Source organism: Caenorhabditis elegans, chromosome I (assembly GCF_000002985.6).
Source record: "Caenorhabditis elegans chromosome I".
In the NCBI taxonomy this organism is placed as follows: Eukaryota; Metazoa; Nematoda; class Chromadorea; order Rhabditida; family Rhabditidae; genus Caenorhabditis; species Caenorhabditis elegans.
Genome location: NC_003279.8, coordinates 502,700 through 519,784, shown reverse-complemented (window position 1 = coordinate 519,784; position 17,085 = coordinate 502,700). Strand labels below are relative to the sequence as shown.

At 39.3% G+C, this 17,085-nt stretch overlaps 4 protein-coding genes and 2 non-coding genes across 11 annotated transcripts; 3 read left to right on the top strand and 3 right to left on the bottom strand.

Annotated features, from left to right (window-relative positions):
• Positions 1–138: 138 nt before the first annotated feature.
• acs-13 (Long-chain-fatty-acid--CoA ligase) lies at positions 139–8,741 on the top strand (the record flags this gene model as incomplete). Of its 3 annotated transcripts, none has more annotated exons than NM_001306267.3 (6): positions 139–203; positions 4,549–4,762; positions 5,577–6,009; positions 6,060–6,642; positions 6,695–7,304; positions 8,032–8,307. In NM_001306267.3, the coding sequence occupies 6 exons, from the start codon at positions 139–141 to the stop codon at positions 8,305–8,307; spliced, it is 2,181 nt and encodes a 726-aa protein (NP_001293196.1). The 3 variants fall into 3 exon arrangements, with proteins under 3 accessions (NP_001293196.1, NP_490744.1, NP_001368382.1); NM_058343.5 differs by lacking the exon at positions 139–203 and adding an exon at positions 3,388–3,434 and having other exon boundaries at positions 8,032–8,741; NM_001379780.1 differs by lacking the exon at positions 139–203 and having other exon boundaries at positions 4,634–4,762.
• Positions 5,293–5,421, bottom strand: Y65B4BL.9. Its single transcript, NR_049908.1, has one exon. It is a non-coding gene; the product is annotated as an Unclassified non-coding RNA Y65B4BL.9 (non-coding RNA).
• Positions 7,619–7,768, bottom strand: Y65B4BL.10. Its single transcript, NR_049907.1, has one exon. It is a non-coding gene; the product is annotated as an Unclassified non-coding RNA Y65B4BL.10 (non-coding RNA).
• Y65B4BL.7 (uncharacterized protein) lies at positions 8,547–10,837 on the top strand (the record flags this gene model as incomplete). Of its 3 annotated transcripts, NM_001392116.1 has the most annotated exons (5): positions 8,781–8,790; positions 8,850–9,046; positions 9,897–10,037; positions 10,362–10,523; positions 10,571–10,813. In NM_001392116.1, 5 exons carry the CDS (start codon positions 8,781–8,783, stop codon positions 10,811–10,813), a joined length of 753 nt encoding a protein of 250 aa, NP_001379345.1. The 3 variants fall into 3 exon arrangements, with proteins under 3 accessions (NP_001370825.1, NP_001379345.1, NP_001293197.1); NM_001382874.1 differs by having other exon boundaries at positions 8,547–9,046; positions 10,571–10,837; NM_001306268.3 differs by lacking the exons at positions 8,781–8,790; positions 8,850–9,046 and having other exon boundaries at positions 9,924–10,037.
• deps-1 (P-granule-associated protein deps-1) lies at positions 10,729–13,312 on the bottom strand (the record flags this gene model as incomplete). Of its 2 annotated transcripts, NM_058341.6 has the most annotated exons (12): positions 10,729–10,980; positions 11,028–11,247; positions 11,294–11,403; positions 11,454–11,687; positions 11,737–11,841; positions 11,890–12,030; positions 12,080–12,331; positions 12,377–12,508; positions 12,560–12,720; positions 12,769–12,983; positions 13,040–13,146; positions 13,198–13,312. In NM_058341.6, 12 exons carry the CDS (start codon positions 13,306–13,308, stop codon positions 10,909–10,911), a joined length of 1,860 nt encoding a protein of 619 aa, NP_490742.1. The 2 variants fall into 2 exon arrangements, with proteins under 2 accessions (NP_490742.1, NP_001293193.1); NM_001306264.3 differs by lacking the exon at positions 13,198–13,312 and having other exon boundaries at positions 10,909–10,980; positions 13,040–13,122.
• A 222-nt stretch (positions 13,313–13,534) lies between these two features.
• Y65B4BL.4 (Dolichyl-phosphate-mannose--protein mannosyltransferase) lies at positions 13,535–16,894 on the top strand. Its single transcript, NM_058340.5, has 8 exons — positions 13,535–13,692; positions 13,736–13,965; positions 14,014–14,125; positions 14,180–14,279; positions 15,331–15,462; positions 15,507–15,560; positions 15,653–15,728; positions 16,573–16,894. The coding sequence occupies exons 1-8, from the start codon at positions 13,573–13,575 to the stop codon at positions 16,721–16,723; spliced, it is 975 nt and encodes a 324-aa protein (NP_490741.1). The 5' UTR covers positions 13,535–13,572; the 3' UTR covers positions 16,724–16,894.
• Positions 16,895–17,085: the final 191 nt, after the last annotated feature.

The following is a 17,085-nucleotide window of genomic DNA, read 5'->3' as shown; positions in this document are numbered from 1 at the left end:
CTTCGGGTGATCGTCGACCGCACTGACAAAATACTCGCGCAACTAATCAGGTGGGTCACGCAATAGGGCACACGTGGCACATAGAAAATCGATAATAAATCACAAATTCGAACAAGGTTCTAATTTTCCCCATGAAAAATGGCACCGTCGCCGCCGCCGTCGTCGTACGACGATTTCCTTCCGGAGAATTCCAATATTTTTGGGTGAGTGTTGTGTTGTTGGCTCAGGGGCTCTGTGGAGCTCTTCATCTCGTCGTCGGCGGCTCCCGCTCGCCTTGTGACCCCCAAATAGGAGAAATTTGGCGAAAACAAACGGATTTTTGGGCAATTTTTCGAGTTTTAAAGCAGAAATTCGGATATTTTACTCTATTTTTCCGTCGAAAATCGTGCAACGTCGATTTTTTGAGCTTTTGACGCCTTTTCTGAGAATTTTCCCGAAAGTTTTGCGAAAGCGAAAGTTTTGTATTTTCTTCAGAAAAACTGATCCGAAGCCTCTTCCTTCACTCCTATTTGCTTCAGATTTGCCGATTTTCATCGTTCTCCGGAAATTGTGTAGGCGATCCTGCGATGTTTGGCCTAGAATTCTATAAAATTGCATAATTTTTGAGTCTACCCCGACGGAGAATCGAATAATTCAGAGCTTTTCACCTAGAATTCGATGAAAATAGTTTTTTTTTCTGGATTTCTCGTTGGTTTCCGTATCATTTTGCCTCAAATTCTAGAAAATTTCGCTTGGAATTCTAGAAAATTGCATAATTTTCGAGTATTTTGCTGGATTTTCCGATTTTTCTGTGATCTGTTTTCCGACCGAGAAGCCCGATTGCTCATAACAATTGTCGGTTCACTTTTGCCCTAAAATTCACTCGTTTTCACATCTTTTTTCGATTTTTCCCGCGCTTTTCGCCTAAAATTCAAAAAGTCAACCAATTCTCTTCAAAATCCGGAGGAAAACGAGTTTAAAAGTAAAATAAACACCAATTTTTCAACTCTCCTCCTTCCACTGTACTTTGCACCGCGGTGGCCCGCAGAGGCTACACGGTACGCAACAGTGAGTAGTGGAGCAACATAACGTGTGCTCCTTACTACTGCTCTGTCCTTCTCATACCGAGTCGATGTACCACTTGCGCATACACCCTTGCATGCGCTCATGTGAGTGTGGTGCGCACACACGCTCACTAGGAGAGAGTGAGGAAACGCAGCAGCAACGTCGCTCGTTGTGTTGGTCATATAACTCGTTTTATTCCCCGGCACTCACTCACTCACTCGCTCACTTACACGTGTATTTTTGAGACGCAGATGATGGTTTTTTATTGTTCGTTCAACGAACAATTGCTCCCTCCGTTTTCCGTTTTTGGCTCCAACACTTTGAACCCCCCGAATCTTATTTCCTTATCTTTGAACGGAAAGGTGTGGGTGAGATAGAGTGTATCTTGTTATCACTCTTTTTATTGCTGCAAAAACTATCATCATCTCTTCTTTTTTTTTTTCGTTATCAATCGTAGTTGTAGTTCCATTTTGCGTGGTGGTTCCTCGTGAAGACGAAAACGAAGAAAAAGCACACATCCGTTTGTTGTTTGTTGGTCATTTGCTTCGACCCCGGTTTCTCTGGTGCCCCAGTGTTTCTATGGAATCGCGTGGAAGCCAACAACGAGAAACGGCCGTTTGCTTTAAAAAGCATGTGAATTCCAGAGAAAAAATCGTGTAAAACTTTGGAAAATTGCATGAATTTAACAATTTTTGATTAAAAATCATGTGTTTTTTCAAAACTAGCAGAAAATATCGATTTCCAATTGGTTTTTGATTGAAAATTTTCTGAGCAAGACCAACAAGAAAATTGTACAAAATGTTTTGTTGGCTTTACTCAGAAGTTGCTCAGAAATTCCTCAAATCTCGTGTTTTCCCGGAATGTTGTGCATAGCAATGAACTCGACCTATAAATATCGATCGAAAACCAGTGCGAGTCGATATTTTCGTCTATATTTGAAGAAATACCACACTATTTTCAGTCTAAAAATGCAAAATTCACGCGTTGAATTCCTTATTTTACCTGTTTTTCGCAATTTTTCAACTTCTGGATACTTCCCTCGATACTTTTGAATTATCGTCTAAAACGTGTACAGTTTACTCGGTGTTTCTACAAGTTTTATACCAAGAGTTTCCAATTTTAAGCCAAAAAATCCGTTAAAGGCGGGGTACCGAAACCTGAAAAATATTTTTAATTGACTCCAAATTTTTCCCTGGTTCCGAATATCGATGCGAAAGAATTCAAAAAAATTTCCCTGATTTTATATATAAGCTTGAAATCGCCGAATTTCATTTGTGCCCCGGGCCATTTTTTCAACTTCGCGCCCAAAGAAATTCGCATTGGAGCGCGCTTGCATCGTTTGATTTTCTTCGTTTATTTTACTTATTTTCGCCGAATTTAATTTTTTAATCAGTTTCATTAATTTTTGTCAAAAAAATTTTCGATGAGAACTCGACAAAAATGAATGAAACTGGCTTTAAAAACATTGAATTCGGCGAAAATAAATAAAATAAACGAAAAAAAAATCGAACGATGCAAGCGCGCTCCAATGCGAATTTCTAAATGAAATTCGGCGATTTCAAGCTTAAATATAAAATCAGGAAAATTTTTTTTGAATTTTTTCGCATCGATATTCGGAGTCAGGGGAAAATTTGGAGTCAATTTAAAATATTTTTCAGATTTCGGTACCCCACATTTAAAGTTCTTCGAAAATCGTTTTCCCTCAAAACCTGGCCCATTCAGCGTAAACACTTAAACGAACTAGTTTTCAGTGTTAATTGAATTTCCTCCAAAAAAACTGCAATTAGTCCAAAGGGCGAGAACTTTGGCACACGGTTGATTACACGTGTTCGTTGTCCTCTTCGCTTTTTCTCTTTCTATCTCTCTCGTTTTGCCCACCCGAATCACTAATCAAATCAATTATCACTACTACTACTGTTTGAGGAGGTGTACGTGTTTGCCTATCTTCTCCATCTTCTCCATCTCCTTCGCGCGCAACACAACTTCTCGAAACTTTTGCCCCCTTGCCGGGGAGGTCAAAGTTGTTCCGAAATGTGCGGAGAGTGTGATAAAGAAATATATGGCCTGATCGAAAGGCTTGTCGAGGCGGGTTTTCACCCCTTTTTGTATTGATACCGAAAGAGTTATCAACATAAAAATCTTATTATTATTATCAATTGCTGGCAGTGGAGAAAGTTCTAAAGATGGAATAACTTTGATCTCTTCTTTGTTTTTTCGATTTTCACCCTCACTTCTTCCACCTCTTCGTCGTCGTCGTTTCCACCTCAATTTAATCTCATTTTAGAAGCGGTTTCGTCTTTTGGCAGAAGACTATAAATAGGCCACTTAAACACAGAAACACACAGAATGGTTATCACAGACACGGCTGCGTGGGTACAGTCTCAATCGAGGTGTGTGTATGTTTTTTTTGGAGAACTTTGAAATTACGAATTTCAAGTGTTTTTGTTGTTTTTTTTTCACAGGATGGTTTTCATGTTTTATATACCATTGGCAAAAACAATGACTAGTTTTTGCTCGTTTATACTCAAAATGTTTGAGACTTTTCCGAAAAGTTTAATGGCAGATCAAAATTTCGGAAAAAAAGTGAATTTTAGCGAAAATTCGCCGTGGTTTTTCGAAATTTTGATCTGCCATTACAGGTGGTGTAGTCGAATTTTTTTATTGCTTTATTAGACTCAAAATTGTCTGAAAACACCGAATTTCATAATAAAACTTCTTGAAAACTCCTCAAAAAAAGTTATGACGGCTCAAAAAATGGCCTAAAATTAGTTAAAATTTGAAATTTGACCGACGTCGCAGCTGGAAACAGTTTTTTTTTTTTTGAAAACACCGTCGAATTTTGAGTATACTGTGCAATTATCTTGCGTTTTCAACTTCATTTAGGTATTTTACAGTCGATGGACGGCGAGATTTCGTGAAAAATTAAAAACAAATCTCGCCGTTCATCGACTTTAAAGTACCTAAATAAAGTTGAAAACGCAAGATAATTGCACTGTATATTCAAAATTTGACGGTTATTTCAAAAAAAAAACGTTTCCAGCCGCTTGACAAGTCGGTCAAATTTCAAATTTTAGCTAATTTTAGGCCATTTAAGTTTTATTATGAAATTCGGTGTTTTCAGACAATTTTGAGTCTAATAAAGCAATAAAAAAATTCGACTACACCACCTTTAATGGCAGATCAAAATTTCGAAAAACCACGGCGAATTTTCGCTAAAATTCACCTTTTTCCGAAATTTTGATCTGCCATTAAACTTTTCAGAAAAGTCTCAAAATTTCTGAGTCCAAACGAGCAAAAACTAGGTATTGTTTTTGCGAATGGTATATAAAACATGAAAACCATCTTGTGAAATAAAATAAAATAACAAAGAAACTTCGATTTCATAATTTCAAATAAGTTGTTTGTTTTGTGGGGAACAGTGCGGGCGCGCGCGCGCGACAACAACAACCTGGATGACTCATCATCATCACCCGTCCTCTCTATATATAATTTCAATTGTTACAGAAGTATTGTCGATTTCATTTCGGCACCAAACTCGAACTCTTCCCTTCCACCGTACGTTCAAATCGGAGCCGCCGCCGCAGTCACCATGGGCCTCGGATACTACTTGTCGAAGAGCTCGTCATCGACGTCGGGATCCTACTCGTTCAGTGGGGTCACCTATTCGGGAAATGTCAAGCCACTGGTGGATCCGATGAATCAGAGTCGCATTTTGCCGGTGAGTTTTGGAGAGAAACTGGGCAAAATATGCCGTTTTTTTTTTAAACTTAAAGGAGGACTAACGGTTCGGACGATTTTGAACGTATAGACCAAAAATGAGCTCAAATGAACGAATTTCGTAATGAAGCTGCTCAAAAAATTTTCAAAAATTTTTTATGGCGGTTCAAAATTTTGAAAAAATTACACTGTTTTTGGCGAAAATCACGAATTTTTCTCATTTTTCCGTGTCACATCTGTTCGAAATTGGATTTTTTGAAATTATCGTCCTTTATTACATATATTGGTAATTAATCTCATTTAATTTCGTCGATTAAAGTACATTTAAAGCCGATAGGTGACCAAAAATTATCGAAATTGGTTACCTATCGGCTTTAAATGTACTTTAATCGACGAAATTAAATGAGATAAACTACCAATATATGTAATAAAAAACGATAATTCCAAAAAATCCAACTTCGAACAGATGTGACACGGAAAAATGGGAAAATTCGTGATTTTAGCCAAAATCAGTGTAATTTTTTCAACATTTTGAACCGCCATAAAAATTTTTGAGCAGTTTCATTACGAAATTCATTCATTTGAGCTCATTTTGGGTCTATACGTTCAAAATCGTCCGAACCGTTAGTCCTCCTTTAATTTTCTCCAATCACGGAGTTCTGTCTTCCCTCATATTTTTAAATGTAAGATTTTGCCGAATTAGGCCATTTGGGCTTGTCGATTTACGGCGTGTCGCGTCGTGGCTCGGTTTACAATAGAAAACGAGCGAAAAAAAAATTCCAAAAAAACCCCCCGACTAAAATGTTAATTTCCAGGATGGTTCCCGCATCAGCGCCTACCTGAAGGACGACGAACTCCAGGCTTTCCTGTTCGAAGACGCGCGCACCCTCTACCAGGGTGTTCGCCGTGGAGCCCGTCTCTCGAACAACGGGCCGATGCTCGGACGTCGAGTCAAACAGTCGGATGGTTCAATCCCGTACGTGTGGGAGTCGTACAATACGATTCTCGAGCGAGCCGACAACGTGTCCGTCGCGTTCCGTGAGCTCGGCGTTCCGACTGGCAACGCGGAGAACATTGGGATCTACTCGAAGAATCGCGCCGAATGGATCATCACCGAATTCGCCACCTACAACTATTCGAATGTGATTGTGCCGATCTACGAGACCCTTGGATCAGAAGCGTCGATATTCATTTTGAATCAGGCAGAGATCAAGATTGTTGTCTGTGATGATATTTCAAAGGCCACTGGTGAGTTTGATAAGGAATATTATTAAAAACAAAAGGAAATTTGATTTCAGGTCTCTTAAAGTTCAAGGAGCAATGCCCAAGTTTGAGCACACTTGTTGTGATGGAACCAGTCACCGATGAGCTCAAAACGACTGCGTCATCGCTCGGAGTCGAGGTGCTCACGTTCGAGGATCTCGAGAAGATTGGAAAGAACGCCAAGACTCGTCCAGCACACATTCCACCAACACCAGAGGATCTTGCGACCATATGCTACACGTCAGGAACGACTGGAACACCGAAAGGTGTGATGCTCACTCACGCGAACGTGATCGCCGACGGTGTCTGTATGGACTTCTTCAAGCACAGTGGCATCGCGGCGACCGATTCGATGATCAGCTTCCTTCCGTTGGCTCACATGCTCGAGAGAGTCATCGAGAGTGTGTGCTTCTGTGTCGGCGCGAAAGTCGGATTCTATCGTGGTGACATACGTGTGTTGGCCGAGGATATCAAAGAGTTGAAGCCGACTGTGGTGCCAGTGGTGCCACGTGTCTTGAATCGGCTTTACGATAAAGTGATGTCTGAAGTGAACAAGTCGACTTTGAAGAAGATGTTGTTTGATTTCGCTATCTCATACAAGGCCAGAGATATGGCAAAGTGAGTGGTCTGAATGATTTGATAGTATTTAATATCTTCTTTTTTTTTCCAGCTTCAATATCAGAAATGACGGATTCTTCGACAATTTGGTATTCAAAAAGATTCGCGAAGGATTCGGAGGGCGTGTGCGTCTGATGATCACCGGATCGGCTCCACTTTCGACGAATGTGCTCACCTTCGTTCGTGCCGCTATGGGATGTGTCGTCGTCGAGGGTTACGGTCAAACGGAATGTGTCGCCGCTTGCACTGTCTCGATGGAAGGAGATTCGCTAGCCGGACACGTCGGAATGGTGATCCCATCGTGTCAGATCAAGTTGGTCGACGTGCCCGAGTTGAACTATTACGCGAAGGATCAAGCCGGCGAGGTGTGTGTCAAGGGACACATCATCTTCAAGGGATACTATAAGAATGAGCAACAAACGAAGGAGACGATCGATGAGGATGGATGGTTGCACACTGGAGACATTGGACGATGGACTCCTGAGGGAACGCTGAAAATTGTGGATCGCAAGAAGCACATTTTCAAGCTCTCGCAGGGAGAATACGTGGCACCGGAGAAGATTGAGAACATCTATGTCCGCTCGAAATATGTCGCTCAATCATTTGTTCATGGAGAATCACTGAAGACGTGTCTCATTGCTATTGTTGTACCTGATGCTGAGGTTGGTTTTTTGGTTTTAAATATTTTCAAAATTAAAAAAAATATATATATATCACGCTCTCCTCAAAGCCGAATAATTATTAGAGCGCGCTTGCTGCGCTTCGCATTTCTGCATCCTCGGTATTTTGACTTTCCACTGAAAAAAGCAGATATTTCAGATTTATCGATTTTTTAGCTTTTAAAATTTTTTTTCTGCATTTTTCGAACAAACGTTTTGTTAAACTGTGAAAATCGAATTTAAAATGACTAAAATGAACTTTTTTCGTCCACTGGTTGTGAAATGGTTTGAATTTGAAGAAATCAACGGGATTTTTCTTATTTTCTAAATATTTTCTATTAAAAACCGGTTTCAATACATTTGTGACTTAACATTAGGGTCAAAAAATGGTTTAAAACCGATTTTTAATAGAAAATTATTAAAAAATTCAGAAAAATCCCTTTGATTTCTTCAAATTCAAACCATTTCACAACCAGTGAACGAAAAAAGTTCATTTTAGTCATTTTAAATTCAATTTTCACTGTTTAACAAAAGGTTTGTTCGAAAAATGCAGAAAAAAATTTTAAAAGCTAAAAATTCGATAAATCTGAAATATCTGCTTTTTTCAGTGTAAAGTCAAAATGCCGCGGATGCAGAAACGCGAAGCGCAGTAAGCGCGCTCTAATAATTATTCGGCTTTGAGGAGAGCGTGTATATATATATATATATATGTAATTTTCAATTTTTCTAGGTTCTCGTCCCAGCGATGGCCGACCAAGGAATCAAGGGAACATTCGAAGAGCTGTGCAACAACGACGCCGTCAAAAAGGCGATCCTCGATGACATGGTCGCTGTTGGCAAGAAAGCCGGGCTCTTCTCGTTCGAGCAAGTGCGCGATATCAGTCTCTCCGCCGAGCAATTCAGCGTCGAGAATGATCTTCTCACGCCAACGTTGAAGAGCAAGCGTCCGAAGCTGAAGGCTCACTACTCGAAGCAACTCGATGCGATGTATTCGAAACTTCCATAGATTCCGTTCCCCCCGATTCATTTATCCACCACCACCAGTGCCATTCCCTCATTCCTTATGCTCAAACATTGATATTTTCGTTGTTTTGTTTCAATCCAAATAATTCCATTAACTTGATTTCATTAACGGGTATACGCTTTCTTCCTCCCTCTCTCGATATTCACGTTCGGTTTATCAGTTTATCATCGGCTTGTTCCCATTTATTGATTGTTTTATCGCAAGTACACAAAACATTTCACTTTATTATTTCCATTTTCCCTCACCTTCCCCCCTACCCTATGTATTTAGACGACAGAGTTATTGAATATAGTAATTGGTTAATATATTACACGTGAAAAACTATTGTACTGGCATTTACTGTGATTGTTTTACTTTATTGCAACAACAAAGAATTTCCCCCTCCCATAAATAAAAAGTGAAAAAATTCCAATTCATTTTCTGTTTTGCAATTTACAAATTAAAATCCAAAAATTATGAGTTCTGGTAAGGTTTTTTTTTTGATTTGGTACAGTGACAAATTTTCAGAAAAAAACAAATTTTAGATCAAGGAAAAGTGTCAGTTGAGCCGCCACCGCCAGAACCAGCACCGATTGATGTGGTGCCGGATATTCCGGAGTTCGAGTATGAGCTGGTTGAAAATATGATGATGTCACCCGGTTCAAGTGTCGAATCGGTGAATTCAGTTGGAATTCCACGTTTCGAAGACGGGCGGCATCCGAATGTGAAGTTGTTCGTTGTGGTGAGAAACTGAGATTTGCTTCGAATCAAAAAAATATGCTGAAAATATCACGGATTTCTGGCTTCGCCCATATTTTGAAATGGAAGAGTTTTTGCCGCGAACTAGGCCAGGTTCGCGGCAAAAACTCTCCCAATTTTCTCGATTTTAGTTGTAAAACTAAATGTGATTTGTCCGTGTGGAGTACACGACTTTCCCAGGGCGATTATCAATGGAGCGCGAAAATTTTAATGAGGAACAAGGGTGTCAAGTCCCGTGTCCCGTTTGTCCCGTTGTCCCGTTTTTTGAGTGTTTTCACGGGAACGGGACGTCCCGCTGTCCCGTTTTCAAAATTATCACGGGAACGGGACAATTTCTCTCATGATTTTGTTGCACATTTTAAAGTTCTGTTTTTGAGTTTTGTTTCAAGACTTAAATTCATGCAGATTAATGACTTACATGCAGTTTTTTTTATAATTTGCCTCGAATACACTAAAATTTACGCCAACTATGCACTCTTTTTTTTAACCGCCCAGTTTGTCCCGTTTTTTGAGTGTTTTCAAAAAAACGGGACGTCCCGTTGTCCCGTTTTCGAAATTTTTACGGGACATTGACACCCTTGATGAGGAAAGCCAGAAAGAACCCCATGTCGAAAATACCACAAAAGAATTGCAAAAAAAACGAGATTTTTCAAATTTGGCTGAATTCCCTCCAAAATTAGAACTGCACGACCAATCAGCGCCCTCGGACTCCGCCCACTCAAATCGCTGATGGGTCCTGCAGTTCTCATTTTGGAGGGAATTCAAACAGGAAATTGTCGAATTTAAGTTTTTTTTTTTGGATTTTTTAAAAGCAAAATCCTCCATTTTTCAAGATTTTCGCGTTACTTGGCAACATATTCATGATCTACCAATCGATACGTGACATTCCGCGACAATATCGATCGATTATTTGTGATGCTTTCGGGTTCAGCGATTGTTTGGATAGTTTGGAAATGCAAATTCCCATAGTTGAGGTAAAAATATTATATATTATTATCCAGACTTGAAAATTTCAAATTTTTTTTGCTACAAAAATGCAGTGGCCGGGTCTCGACACGACAACCTTTTGTTAAGTTGAATGCGGAAAGAGTGTGTGCGCCTTTAAGGAGTACTGTAGTTTCAAACTTTTGTTTCTCGGGAAAACTGTAAAATCGATTGCAACAAAAGTTTGAAACTACAGTACTCCTTAAAGGCGCACACTCTATTGGCATTCAACTGACAACAAAAATTTGTCGTGGTGAGACCCGGCCAGTGCATTTTTTAGAGCAAAAATCGCCAAAATTTCGCATTTTTTGCAGTACTGTGACCTTTGCCTCCGTGTTTCCATGGAATTCATGTTCCCGGTGGGTGTGCTCATTGTGTTCTCGATCACACAGATTCTTATCACAGTATCTCCGGGAATGGCTTCTCGTATTCGGAATCCGATTCCATCACTGGCTTCGTTCATCTATATGTCATTTGTTTGTTTTTAACCTTCTGATACACCTAATCTTTTCTGAAATTTCAGTTTTTCAAGTGCATAACGAACTTGCTCACGTCTATCGCGATGCTACCCTATCTTGGATGTACCGATCAACCATCATTTTGGGGGGAGTATCTCGCTGCCGGCTTGTTGGGACTTTTCTGGATGTATTCGCTGCTTAACATGGGTGTATTCACTAGAATAACCTACCACAACTTCATTAGAGCACGAGAAAATTACGAGAGACAAGTTGTGCGGAATGGGATGGTGGTGGAACTTGAAGTTTAAATAAATAAATGTTTGGTTGGATAACGGGTAGATTAAAAATGAGCAGAACATTTGAAACACAAATACGGGGGAAAACGGGATGCGTATATATTTAATTAGACCCTGGAAGATGTTGAGCTTTGTGGAGTACCAGATGGAGTTCTGCGGCTTGAAGGGCCAACGAATCGCTGAAAAACTTGTTTTTATCATCTTCCAACCTTAAAAATAAACTTACGTTTGAGCTCACTGAAGTAGCTGCAGATGCTCTTGATTGAATTGATGATCTGGATCCAATGGAACTTCCAGCTGGCGTAGTTCTGGCCGATGTTGCTCTGCTCGAATTCGCGCTCATTGCAATCAACGGAGGACAGATGGCTGTCGAGCATACTTCCATGATGGTAGCAGCACGGCGACAATCATTGACAGTAATGGATTCACGGACCCATGCCAGGAACCTTAAAATTCAGTTACAATTATTTTTACAAATCCTGACACACTCACTTTCCTCTACATGGAGTCTCCAACTCTCTGAAATCCACAAATCCCATCGAATCACTCTCCGCCAACTGCTCATGATCGCAATTTGGCTTCAAGTACACTTGGAACAAGCGCTGAATATTTTCCTCATAGAATAAAAACTATTAAATAATTGAAGACTAACCGTATCACCAGAGACCGAGTAATTTTTACAAGTGAACGCTGGACATGGAGAACATTCGGTGATCATAATTTCACTGTCGACTCCAGCTTGTCGCTTTCCAACGAATTGAACTCCTCCGCCAATGGGGATTCCTTCCTTCAAGTTATTGGGGATTTTGAAGTAGACATTCGGATGTTTGGCACAAATGACAGTGTCTTCATTGATTCGAATTCCTTTGACTGGACCAACAACGAACTGAAAAATTCAGGGGTGAAAAGGACGAGTTTAATTTAACTTTAGAGACCTGAGTATCACGAAGCCAGTTTTCAAAAATGGACATTCCCGATGTACGAACAATGCGGTAACGGACAGATTTGTTTTCTGAAGTTCGAACAGCACGAACTTCGGCCTGAAAATTGAAAGCGTTTGTTTCAAAATAAGACCCACTCATGATTACCATAGCCTTCAAGAATTCATAACCAGCTGGATGAAACTCGAAGAATGAAAGAAGATGGTGTGGGTCATCAATCAATCCAAGAGTGCCCTCCTTGTCAACGAAGAGACCTCTGATACTGGCAGGAACGACGCGGGTAAGGAGCTGAAATAAAAATTATGTTCTGGACAAAAAAATCAATATTATAACTTACATTTCCGTTGACAGAGGTTACATGCTGTCTGAGAAGTGGAACTGGCTGAAGCTCATAGATCAGAAAACCGTTGTGCTGCATCGACCAAATAGCACTGAAATGAAAGTATTCTCCGACGGCTGGGTAGATCAAAGTCTTGTCCGTTCCTCGGGAAAATGGCTTCTGCAGTGGGATAATAAAGTCGAACTGCGAGAGTTCTTTGCAAATCAGTAGGCGTTCGCCGACATACAGGCCAAGCTGCATCTTGATGACCTGCAAAATCAAATTGTCAACGAGAATCCACAAAGCAACCTTAACCTCGGCCCATTTGTCTTCTGGCAAGTGCCAGCCTTCTCTCGGCTCGATATCAATTTCGTCGTCGCTATCAGCAGGCTTTGGATCCGGGCGCCAAACACCGAATTTAGAGTCAGGAGAGCCTGCGTTCCATGGCTGAAAGTTATTTGTTCAAAATCCCGTAAAAAATTTTTAAAAAGCAAATACCGCTTCACAGACGCGTGCTTGGTCGGATGGATCGCAACTGTCAAACGATTCGAATGTTGCAGTCATATTGAAAGGATCTAGACCACTCTTCATGGTAGTTTCGAATCGAATCCAGGCGTATAGCCAAACGTCTGGCTCCGCACGGGTCGCCTCTGTCTCTGCTGAAATAAATATATGGTTAGAGAGACGAAAATCAAGAAGAAACATACGCATGGTGACGGTGCATAATGGCGTCCAGAACGAGGTCGTTGAGGTGGGCTGGATGACGCCACCGACTTTCAAAATAAGTCCATTTCTGCTGGAAGACGCTTCATAAATTGGTTTTTCTCGTTTGATATGAAGGATTATCCTCTTATCGTGATCACAGTCCGATTCGTTCCATAGGATGACTTCACCGAACTTTAGCGGGATTTTGGATCGACGTCTAAAAATTCAAGTGTTAACAGATTAAAAATGGGCTCAAATCAAATAAATACTGACTCAAGATTTTTTGCCTCTTCGATATTATCGAAATTCCTCTCCAAGTTTGTTGGAACAAATGCGCACTTGGAGACACCGTACATGATGTTCTTCGGGGCCGCTTTTCCCTGAAAACGAGCTTATTATTTTAAATATGAAAACGGAGGGAATTCACGTACATGAGCTTGAATGAGATAAACGAGGTCCGTCTCCGAATCTTGGTTATCTTGTCCAGTGGAGGAAATGACGATACCTTGATAGTCAAAATATTTGGATTGGCGTTCTGACATTTTTGTCTGAAAATTGGATTTTTTGCAACAAAAAAATGATGAGCGAAACGAAAAAAAAGAAAAATCTGTAAAAAACGTAGGATTCGAAACAAATTTCCCACGAGAAATCAGATGCGCGGCGCAGTGGTCTCACCACGAAGAGCTACCGTACCTTAAAGGCACATTGGTGTTCAATGGCGGAAAAAAAAGTTTCGAATTTTTCCGTTTATTTTTCCATTAAAATTCTGTTTTAAAACTTATTTTTTCTGATTTTTCAGCGAAAAAATGGCAGATATTAGTATCCGCTCGACAAATTCCAATATATCTCGAGGAGCACGTCCGGAATCAGGCCGCCTGCACCGAAAATACCCGTATCGCTGGCTTTTCGATCAAGTTCATGTCAAAGTAATCGATTTTTTCCGTCTAAAAGCTAAATTTTAATTTTCAGAGCCTGATATTCCATGTGGAAGTGGGAATGCTCGCCATTGCCATCATCGGGCTCTACAGGGCCAGTCAAATGAGTGTCGACGAGCATTTCGAGCCGCCATCCGTTCCCGGCTTCGATGGACTTCAGTGGAACGGCGAAACGTTTCGAAACTTCAATGGAGTGCTGATCCGCCCGAATTATGTGCCGGCTCGGAATTTAATCAATATTTTCTCGTATTTTCTGATTTTTAGGTAGGGTTTCAGGGGATATTTTAGACTTTTTCCATCGATTTTCTTCAGCATCGCAACCGGATTCTTGGGAATGAGGCTCTCCGAGACGAGCATCACACGTCGAAACTTTCCCCGGAAAGTCAACCCGGCTCTTCTACTCATTCCATCCGCAATTTCTGTGGTATTTTGCTAAAAAAAATCGATATTTTCCCTTGAAAATCCTAAATATTTTCAGATTTCCATCTTGTACCCGCTCTCCGTGTGGACGCTGCGGACTCTTTACTCAATAATAAAGCTTTTAATCAAGGAGAATCTGAAATTTTCGATTTTGTTAGGTAGAATTTTTAATTTTTAATTTTTAAATGTGGACTACACCCTGTGGGGAAATTGCTTTAAAACACGCCTATGGTACCACAATGACCAAATATCACGTTAAAAAACTTCAAAAAAAATTTATAAATTTTATATGATTTTTTGAAAATTGAAAAAATCTGAAAAAGTTTTTGCCTAATTCCTATTTGAATTACCGCCAATTGAACTCGTTCGTTGGAGCGCGCTTGCATTATTTTTTTTATTAATTTATTCTATTTTTCTTCTATTTTTTCATTCCGTGATTATTTTCACTCGGGAATCGCTCGCCCACTATGGGGGAGTCTACGCAAGGACAACGCAAGGACAAGGACAACATTTTAATGGAATGGAAACGATTGCCCGACTGCACCAATTCTAGTTCAAGCGAACAATGATAACTTTTGTATTCTGTATTCCTTCACGTCTCCCAGCGAGCGTAATAAATTATTATTATTATTATTATTATTATTATTATTATTATGTCACTGATTTTCTTCATTAGTTGTGTATTTTTATCGGAAAGAGAAGTAAAAAAGCAAGATTAATGCAGAATGTTTGCTAAAAAGTGTTTAAAAATGTGAAAAATACGTAAAACTGTAAAATAATGAGTTCCGACGACAACAAACCTGAAACTAGCATATTTTTCAGTTTTACGCATTTTCAGTGATTTTTTAATCGGAAATTTGCATTTATTTTAACTTTTTCTCTAAAATTCAAGCAAAAATACACCGAAAACATTGAAAATCGGTGGAAAATAACAATAAATAAAATAAATAAATTTAAAAACGTGCAAGCGCGCTCCATCGAACAAATCCAATTGGCGGTAATTCAAATAGGAATTAGGCAAAAACTGAGATTTTTTCGATTTTCAAAAAATCATATAAAATCTAGAAAAATTTTTTGAATTTTTTAATCATGATATTTGGTCATTGTGGTACCATAGGCATGTTTGAAAGCCATTTCCCAACAAGGGTGTAGTCCACCTTTAAAGATTTTTAATTTTTAATCTGAAAAATCTTGATTTCTTCACTCCAGACGCCTGCCGATTGTCGTTTCTTCCCATCATCCTAGTGTGGGCAGTCTATATTTATTTTCTCTACGGATTCTGGCTAGGCGTGCTATATTACCAGCGACGAGGCGATCAGCCATCTCCGACTACCAATAATAGTGGGTTTTTCGAGGAATTTCAGGCCGAAAAATGAGAATTTTAGGCCCTTTTCGACGTCCAATCCGCAAGCAAACTGCTCTTCGATTCCAGGGAAAAGGTTAAAAAAAATTTTTTTTTTTGCTTTTTCGTATTTCTATATGCACTTTAATAGCGGAAATCATCAATTTAGCGTTTATTCCATTTTTTCAGCCAGCGTCAATTTGTTCTCGGATCTCACGGCTGTCACCAACGAGCTGGGCTCTCCCTCCTCACCATCGTCGAATTGGTAAATTATTCTGTGTTTTGGAGACGGAAATCATTGGAAAAAATATTATTTATCTGCAAAAATCCGAGATTTTCCTCAATTTCGCTATTTTTCAGGGTTGAAATCGCAAGAATTTCGGAAATTTGACTTGGAAATTCCCTAAAAACCTCTTTTTGCTACGTTTTTCGTGTAAAATTCACTGAAATTCTGTTTTTTTTAAGTTTTTTCTCTGAAAATCGTTAATTTTAGCCGAAAAATTATTGTTTAAACTCCGCAAAAAATCCGAGGTTCTCCTCAATTTCTATATATTTCGTGTAGAAATTGCGAAAATTCTGATTTTTCCTTAAAAAATTTCTGAATTTTTTCCATTTTTAGTATAAAATTCACTGGAAATCCAGTTTTTTGCCTTTTTCCCTTCTAAAACCGGTGTTTTCTCTTAAAAATCATTGACCAGATAAGATTTTTGCACAAATTAGGCATTTGCACGATTTTTCAGAAAATTTCCATTCGCAAAAAAAATTTTAAAAAATTTTTTAAACCTTTAAAACCGCTTATCCTCATTTTTCTGTAAAAAAATTGCAAAAAAATTGTTTTGATGTTTTAAACTTGAAAAAACCGTTTTTCGCCATTTTCTGCCCAAAAATAGCAAAAAAAAATTTTTTTTTTGATTTTTCAACCCTAAAAACAGCTTTTCCGCATTTTTCTGTCAAAAAAAATTGTAAATTTTTATTATTTTTTACCCAAAAAAACACCGTTTTCGCCATTTTCTGCCCAAAAATAGCAAAAAAAAATTTTTTTTCGATTTTTAAAAATTTATGCTCTCAAATTTCTCTCATTTCCTCCACCAATCCTTTCAATTTTTCAGCGTAATATCCACTGCAACCACCTCAATTCCCTCCACCAGCACCAGCAGCACCACCACTCCAAAACACAATCGATCAGTATCGCCACGTGGATTCCGTCATCTGGAGACCGTGGACGAGGAAGCGCAAAGCCGTACATCATCAAGTGATTAATATAATATAATAGAAAAGGCAATTAAAACCGATTACCAGATTCCGCAAATCTTCATCATCATCATAATTTTACAAAATTGTTTTCTAATAAACTTCACATTTCTCTCTCTATTCTCTCCATGTATATCGGCGGTCTATCGTCACTTTTATCGGTAAATGTACTTTTATTTTCTTTTTTTTTTTCGTGAATTTCGCAAAAAAAGCAGCATCGCACAGAAAAAGAGGCGGAGCGTAAATTCGCAACCCTGCGGCACGGTTTTTTGTTGATTTTTTGAATTTGCAAAAATCGCAAGTAATATCAAAAACCGTTCCGCGGTGTTGCGAAACTACGGTCCGCCTTTTTTCTGTGCGGCGCGGTTTCT

What these genes read in the sequence shown, in the direction of transcription:
- Y65B4BL.4 (NM_058340.5), top strand. Translation starts at nt 13,573, where the DNA reads ATGGCAGATATTAGTATCCGCTCGACAAATTCCAATATATCTCGAGGA. An exon ending in ATCTCCGACTACCAATAATA is followed by an intron (nt 15,463 to 15,506) that starts GTGGGTTTTTCG and finishes TGAGAATTTTAG; the next exon opens with GCCCTTTTCGACGTCCAATC. An exon ending in TCCTCACCATCGTCGAATTG is followed by an intron (nt 15,729 to 16,572) that starts GTAAATTATTCT and finishes TCAATTTTTCAG; the next exon opens with CGTAATATCCACTGCAACCA.